The sequence below is a fragment of the Cloeon dipterum genome, chromosome 1 (assembly GCF_949628265.1).
Source record: "Cloeon dipterum chromosome 1, ieCloDipt1.1, whole genome shotgun sequence".
Taxonomy (NCBI): Eukaryota; Metazoa; Arthropoda; class Insecta; order Ephemeroptera; family Baetidae; genus Cloeon; species Cloeon dipterum.
Window position 1 is genome coordinate 16,664,777 of NC_088786.1, and position 7,617 is coordinate 16,672,393.

At 40.8% G+C, this 7,617-nt stretch overlaps 2 protein-coding genes across 2 annotated transcripts; one reads left to right on the top strand and one right to left on the bottom strand.

Moving 5' to 3' along the window:
• The first annotated feature begins 97 nt into the window (after positions 1-97).
• On the top strand, positions 98-5,893 carry LOC135942461 (uncharacterized). Its single transcript, XM_065488587.1, has 11 exons — positions 98-146; positions 1,012-1,354; positions 1,410-1,731; positions 2,127-2,709; positions 2,763-2,897; positions 2,956-3,082; positions 3,329-3,628; positions 3,683-3,836; positions 3,891-4,118; positions 5,016-5,245; positions 5,306-5,893. The coding sequence occupies exons 1-11, from the start codon at positions 122-124 to the stop codon at positions 5,424-5,426; spliced, it is 2,568 nt and encodes an 855-aa protein (XP_065344659.1). The 5' UTR covers positions 98-121; the 3' UTR covers positions 5,427-5,893.
• On the bottom strand, positions 5,880-7,461 carry LOC135942470 (DNA polymerase epsilon subunit 4-like). The gene is made up of 4 exons (XM_065488598.1): positions 7,313-7,461; positions 6,749-7,114; positions 6,132-6,224; positions 5,880-6,076 (listed from the first exon to the last, which is right to left on the bottom strand). Exons 2-4 carry the CDS (start codon positions 7,073-7,075, stop codon positions 5,927-5,929), a joined length of 570 nt encoding a protein of 189 aa, XP_065344670.1. The 5' UTR covers positions 7,076-7,114; positions 7,313-7,461; the 3' UTR covers positions 5,880-5,926.
• Between the last annotated feature and the right edge of the window lie 156 nt (positions 7,462-7,617).

Consider the following 7,617-nt stretch of genomic DNA (forward strand, 5'->3'; position numbering starts at 1 on the left):
TAAATTTGTGCTGTTTGATTTTCGCGGCATTTTCATCGTGTTTTCAACATGTCTGCTTGCAGCTCTCTTTGGCTCTCATCCCCCAGTTTTAACCTTATTTTCTTGAAAACATTTCGCCGCCATGATGTCAACTAGAATGTCGAGAAGTGATTACCATTAGGTGATTTTAATATTCCAACCTCGGTTGCCACTTTTACTTATTTCTCTAAAGAAGCTTTTAAAAACAGGACCGACATACATTTCAATTTTTTCACTAACATTGTTTGGAATTTCGACCGTGGTAAACTGCATACGCGGTGAAGCAAAATAACATCGAAATTTGAGACCTTGGTCTTTGGTCTGGGGACAGCTTGTAGACAATTTGTAGCTTGATTAACTAATAGTATAATGGCAAACACATTAACTGTAACATATAAAGTCATTCCCACAAGCTTCACGATCTCAGTGTTTTGATTATAGGCTATTCTGTCCATGTCTACAAACTTATTTTTAAAATCACTTATCATAAGCCTCGTGGACGAGTCAAATTTTCTTGAAGAGAATATCTAGAGAGAGCAAAGTCTTGAAACCTCTGACTGCCTAACAATTTAGTTTAAGTCAGCGATCTAGATTCGCAATTGATAGTCAGATTTTCCAAAATGTTAGAGTCAAATATGGCGTGAAGCACGCGAATAATGTGGACAATTTAAAATATTATATTATCATATTTGACAGTTTGACGTAAGCATAAAACGTTTACCGCTTTTTTAAACTCTGATAATTTTTGCAAGGTACAAACCTGGCAATACATACCTGATTCACCAATTCTACATAGTTAAATTGGCCTGCAAAACGGATAGAGTTTGCAAAACACGTAATTCCAATGGGCGCAGTTTCAAAATCACAGCAGAATAGTTTGTTACATATATATTAATTGTTTAAGTCTAAAAACTTCTTAATCCTCCTTAAATGTCAGATCTCCAATAATTATTGATAACGTCGCAGGTTTCTAGAATGTAATTTCATTTACAGACATGGAAGAACACCAGCAACTGAATTCGGGTCCTCCTAAGAGATCCATCGATGACTTGATCGAGAATATCTCTGCTGACAGAGTGGACAGCGAGGGTCAGTACAACCACCTGGGGTTCCAGCCTGTGGCTCCCCAGTGGCCATCGTACCTGCACCAGCAGCCTCAGCAGCGCCCTCAGTTTATACCTCACGAGATTGATCAGCACCTGCACCAATATATTAGCACAAGACCCAATCCTCAACCACTAATCAGCGGTCACAATGAGGACTTTGTTGACTTTTACAATTTCAGCAGCCCACCGGTCAATTCTCTCTTTCCTCTGCAGGATGCCTCGGTTCTTAGGTAAATTAAGGTGTGATCAATTCAGTAAAGAGCCTAACTCGTGGCATTTCTACAGGTTCAATAACTTTGGAAGCTTCCGCGAAAATGATGATTTCGCTATGTTTGGAGCAAACGTTCCTCCACAGCAGCTGCAACCAGCACCGCCGCCACAGCCACCGCCACCGCAGCCACAGCAGCAGCAGCAGCAGCAACAACAACAACAACAAATCCCTCAGCGAGAAAGGGATTATATTGAAAATTTGATGTCCAACTGGTCGTCTCATGGCAGCGGCACTTACAGTCCATTTGGAACAGTGACATCTCCAGATCGTGTCACAGAACAACACACACAACCACTGGAAGAAAAGATTGTTCCAAAAAAGAGGATGGTTGCAGAGGTGTGTGTGTTTTTATTTAATTTTGGATTATTGGTGTTTGACAACAATGATAGATGAAAAGGGCTGTTGACCCCAAAAATGGTTTAATATTTCAAGAGTTTTTGTTCTAGTTGGAAGTAGACTGTTTTGATGTTTCTAGCCCAATACATATGCATTTTATGTTTGAAGTGACATTTTCCTTTAATTGAGACGAATTTTTTTGCAAATCATTGCAACAGGTTTTTTAAAAGTTTAATTTACAAATCAAAACAACTTTGAATTTTTGTGTCAGGAAATTAAAAATAGACTGAAGATTGCCATATACTAACCTTAAAAAAATGTCTACCAATTTTCCGCGTCAAAATTTGTTATATCATTAATTGTTTAACTAAAATTGAGTGTTTTCCCATTTTCAGGTCAAGCCAATGCGACCGTCCTATTCGGACATTGTGAGCAAATCACCACCGACTAAACATCGCAACTCCAGTCCCAACACTTCAAACAAAACCGACTATGTATCTTCTCTGAAAACAACAAAGTCTGCACCCAAGAACAGCAAGGTTGCCAATGGCAAGAAGGGCAATGCCAATGGATCTTCGCTCAAGCGCCAGCTTTCTGGAGACGAACCTACCGTTCTGAAGGCTGGTTTGGAAGCCAGACCGTCATCGCCTATTCCTATTATGTACCAGAGAAGGGTGTCCATCGAGGACAGCTCTGTTGGCGGAGATGATGATGAAGACAGGTCCGCACATGATAGCTCGTCTCAGTCGGGCGACTCGTCTGCCAAAAACTCTGACTCGTTCAAAGTACGAGCAACCAAACTTGACTGCCGAAACATGGAAGGGGGTGTGCCATTGAACAATCACAAGGCTTCCAAGCCTGGAGTTGCCAAGCGTCCTCTGCACATAAACAACAATCTCAACCTCCCTTCGAGATCTAATGAGAAAAATATCGTCAAAGTTGGAAAGCCGTGCAAAAACTGCGGAGAAGATAGGAGGGGTATATTTTTAAAACTGATCATTGAGATATAATTCTCAATTATTTTCCTGCAGGAACTAGTGGCTCGTCCTCAACTGGAGTAAAAAGTGACAGTAAGAACAATAAGCCCAGAAGTTCCAGCCAGAGCCATGAAAAGTCAGGCTTACGCAAAGGCAAAGGGAAGAAACGAGACTGTCCTTATTCATGGAGTAATTGTTAATTGATTGATTTTTGAGCCCGGTCTCTAAATCTCCTTTCTTATCGCAGGCGTCCTGTGGCCCATCATTTACAGGCACATGATTCAGTGGTTTGCTGTAGCTTGGCTGGCAATTTCATGGTTTCTGCACCTCCTCTCTGATGTGCTCGGCATGAGCTCCAAACTGGGATGGCATCTGTAAGTGTTTCTCAAGAGCATAAATATTCGCGAAATCAATACGTCCATCTTAAATTACATGGAAATCTTACTCTCTTCCATTGTGTCGCTGATGGACTACATTGACTTATGAAACCATTTGTAATTTTCATCTTTTGAGGAGGTTAATTGGTATTGTTTCAAACACATTCATGATTAAAATTAAAAACTAATTGTTCTGACAATGATGTGTTTAGTTTCATTACTTTGTTAATGTTATACTTCCAGTTGCGGATCTGCGTATGGCAAAGTGAAACAATGGGCCACTGATAGTTGGGGATACCTGAAGAACTCGCTTCCCTTTGTGTCCGCCTCTCAGCAGCAACAACATCGACGCTCCCGGCATCGGCAGCAGGCAGCCCCTCCTCGTTGGTGGAGCAAGTGGATTCCTAAATGGCTCAAATGCGGCAGCAAGAAGCCGTGGGAATCAAATGAACCTGCAAAACTAGAAGCCAACCTACCCTTGCCCACCACTGGAGACGAGGCGATGAAGAGACTGCTTTCTTGTAGAGGAAAAGATCCCTATAGGTTAGAATTCCTTTTAACTGTCAAAGTCTGTACTAATGTAAAATGACTATCCAGCATCCTTGGCGTAGCCCCCACCTGCACAGATGATGACATCAAAAGGTACTACAAGCGTCAAGCATTTCTTGTGCACCCTGACAAAAACAGTCAGCCAGGAGCTGAGGAGGCCTTCAAGATTCTTGTGCATGCTTTTGACCTCATTGGAGAACCAGTAAGCTTTTCAATATTGGACAAGCTTTAGAAAATATAGCTTCACGCTCCTCAGGGCAAGCGGCAGTTGTATGACACTGAGCTGGCTCGTTCTCACCTTGAAGAGGCTGCGTACAGCGAGCTGAGTGATTTGCTGAACCAGTTGCACCAGAAGATGGAAGAGGCGGCCAACACCATCCGATGCACCAATTGCGGCAAACGGCACAAGCGTATTCCTGTCGATAGGCCCTGCTACGCGGCAAGAATGTGTTCACAGTGCAAAATCCATCATGCTGCAAGAGAGGTGATGCATCAATTTATTTGGAAAAGTTCCGCAGTCCCAATATTCAGAAGGTCAAATGCAGGAGACTGACCCATTTTTAACACCTAATTCATAACATAACCAGCCTGTTCGCTTGCATTGTTAAGGCACCCTCTGGAGTGTCAAAGCAATGGGAGGTATTTGAGCAGTTTGGAGATCTAATACTGGCTACCCAATGTCAGAGATGGCAAAAAGTGGTTAGTTTAGTGACTCGAAATGCTCAAATTGCTCAACGGGCTGGGAGGCGCACCGGCGCCGACTCGCTACTTGCTGGTTTGCACCTTTCCAGCATGCGTGATTTGGCTTCACGGGACGAATGTCTAGCGTTTAAAAAAAAGTCCTCGGTGCGGAGGCAAGTGGCCCTTGAGTGGGCTGGGTCCCTGTGCGGCCTGGTGCGCCCATGTTATCCGTTCGCGGTGTTATTGGGACCCGGGTTTCAGCATTCGTGCTAGTGTAGTGCGCGCCCTTCCGGTCCTCGGACAGAGATAAAAAGAGCAAATAAATAAATAAATAAGCCCAAAATTAAAATGCCCTCTGCAGATGGCTGAAAACTTTTTGGACTTAATAATGTCTGTACAAGGCCAAACAATTAATTTTTTTATCAGTTTTTTATAAGACCATAAACTTCATGCATCATGCAGTTGAAATTTTTGAAATTTTATAATACGTCCATCTTAAATTACATTTTGAGTTAAACTAGCTTGAAGTGTGTCGCTGATGGACTACAGTAACTCTTGAAACTATCTGCTGTTGTCCTTTCTGCAGAGAAGGGTTACATGGATTTTGTTTCACATACACAAATTAAAACAAACTTGTTTTTTGTCAAAGGATATAACTTCCCAGAACTTGTTTATAAATAGTTTTTTCCTTCCTCTGCAGGGTGATATCTGGGCTGAGAGTAGTCTGATGGGCTTCCTTTGGTACTACTACGCATGCATGGAAGGATCTGTCTACGATATCACCGAATGGGCTGCCTGCCAAGCAGATAATTTGCGTCACTTGAAAGCTAACAGCCACGCTGTCCAGTATCGCATTGTCCTAGGAAAGCGAAACAACCAGCAATCGAGCAAAAGCAGGTCTGATGACCGCAAACAACCTGAAGCTCAGAGGTTTGCATTTTAACAATTTTCGTCTCATTGTGCTAAACAAAACTATATTTTGCTACCCAGTGAGCCAGACTTGGAGGATTTCCTAAACAGTCTTTACAGCCAGAGCAACGGACGCAAGGAGAATGATAGTCCTCACAACAACGAACAAGCGCGGAAAAGGAAAGCTCGTCGCAAGAAGTAAATTTTTTCAGTTTTTGAAATGGATTCAAATTGCTGCTGGTCAACAACCCTCACACCTTCTTTTATTTTTGTTGACAATTCTGTGCAATAATTGCAGTGTTAGCAAGAGTAGCTTCACTAGTTTGAGCGTGTGTCAACATTCTCAAAGCTTTGAACATGAATGACGTTTTAATTCCTTAGAGCTTCAGTAACAATTCAATCTCAAGTTGTTCCCTCTTTTAAAAAGTTGTACTACTTCAAAGTGTGTAAATTTCCCGATATTTTAATTCCTCTGCAAAGGTGTGCTTGTTGAGGGAAGGCACTAGCTTTCACCTGACGAGACTTGTGAAATTAAGTTTCATTGTTCAAAAGAATTAAAGTCTTAATTTGTGCTAATTTTTTTAGTTTGTTGGATGTTCGTATTTTTAACATTTAACTGCTGGAAATTGCTTACATAAGTGTAATAAATAAATAGTTTAAAAACTCAAATGATTTTGAATTTATTTCAATATTTCACTCGAACTACAGTTGTTCTAAAAAACAACCTTCCAGGAACTGCATACACATGACCTCTTCTATGCAAGTATTTATGTCTCGCAATTGTATAGTTTTCTTCTTTGACCTTGAAGTTACTTTGTAAATTTCTTGAGCAAAACTCTGCAGGAATAATTCCTAAAAGTAATTAAGAGATTAAAGTTGTATCACATTATTGTATTAAAAAACACACAGCAGATTTAGCAATGAGAAATGTGGCCTCGCCATTCACACGATCGACATCAGAATCCAACTTGATAATTTGTTTTATCCTTGACAGTGGCAACTGAAATTTAACAAATTGTTACATTTTTTAATTTTAATAATCTTATATCTTTCACATTTGTGTGCTCTAGATTTGATTTTTGTTATTGAATAATTAAAAACCAGCCCGTTCGCTTGCATTGTTAAGGCACCCTCTGGAGTGTCAAAGCAATGGGAGGTATTTGAGCAGTTTGGAGATCTAATACTGGCTACCCTATGTCAGAGATGGCAAAAAGTGGTTAGTTTAGTGACTCGAAATGCTCAAATTGCTCAACGGGCTGGGAGGCGCACCGGCGCCAACTCGCCACTTGCTGGTTTGCGCACCTTTCCAGCGGCTTTATGGACAATTGTCTGGCGTTTCAATAAAAAAGACCTCAATGCGGGGAGGCGAAAAGATGGACACATTGGGCCCAAGCTCCTTTGCGGCCACTCGGGCACCATGTTATCCGCTCAGCGGTGTTATTGGGGCCTGGGACCCAGTGAGCTCATAGCCCATGGGAAGTGCTGTGCAGATGAGGTTCTAATAAAAATAAAATATCTGATTACCCTCGAAATTTTGTCACTCAAAGATGCAGAAATTGTCGTTTGTGCTTGCTTCTCATTGTTTTCATCTGTTTTTTCCACTGCTTCATCCTCAACAGTGTCATCTTCGTCATCAACTTCCTCCTCACTCTCTGCATTCAGTAGTTCCTCTAGCATAGCATCGTCGAGATCCTCATCCTCGACATCAACCATGTCAATAATATTATCCGAGTCCTGAGCATTAACATTTTCAGAGGTAGAATTTGGTGCGGTTAGCTCTCCCGAATCCATTGCTGGCGTGTGTTCTGAATCAATATGATCGGTATCGGTCTCCAGAGTGTCCACGTCCATTTTAATATATTTATTTTTTATATAATTAACCAGCTGCAACTGAGTGAACAGGAAATTAATAAATTTATAAAGTCGAATAAAACCGTATACAAGTAAAATAATTAGATGGTTTACATAATACATAATACATATTTATATATGTACTCACAATTAGTCAAAAGATGAAAATTTTAAGAAAAAAATAAGATCTAATATTAATAATAGTTCATTCATTAAACATTGCAAGAATATACATACATATACATATATTATTGACTTTCCTCAGCATGCTGTGCGTTGAATGTATATGGAAAAGTCACAGTTTTCGCCACCGAGATACAGTTTTCGCCACCCCTACTTTAACATGGGATTCTCATAAGAACTGGCGCGATGTGTAGCTTGGCAGAAACTGTAACTTTACCATATGTATATATTTAGCTTTAACTTTTAATGTGTGTTTGCTTTTGCTTACCGGCTTGCCACTAGCTTAAAGGGCTTAAAGCTTATACTGCTTACTACTTTGAGTACTTGGCCAGCTGCTTCCATCTGTTTTGGCGCTTTAA

Coding starts and splice junctions, on each gene's coding strand:
- LOC135942461 (XM_065488587.1), top strand. CDS start 122: ATGATGTCAACTAGAATGTCGAGAA. Junction 1,732..2,126: donor AAAAGAGGATGGTTGCAGAG/GTGTGTGTGTTT, acceptor TCCCATTTTCAG/GTCAAGCCAATGCGACCGTC. Junction 2,898..2,955: donor AGACTGTCCTTATTCATGGA/GTAATTGTTAAT, acceptor TTCTTATCGCAG/GCGTCCTGTGGCCCATCATT.
- LOC135942470 (XM_065488598.1), bottom strand. CDS start 7,075: ATGGACGTGGACACTCTGGAGACCGATACCGATCATATTGATTCAGAA. Junction 6,225..6,748: donor TGAGTGACAAAATTTCGAGG/GTAATCAGATAT, acceptor GTTAAATTTCAG/TTGCCACTGTCAAGGATAAA. Junction 6,077..6,131: donor TTCTCATTGCTAAATCTGCT/GTGTGTTTTTTA, acceptor AATTACTTTTAG/GAATTATTCCTGCAGAGTTT.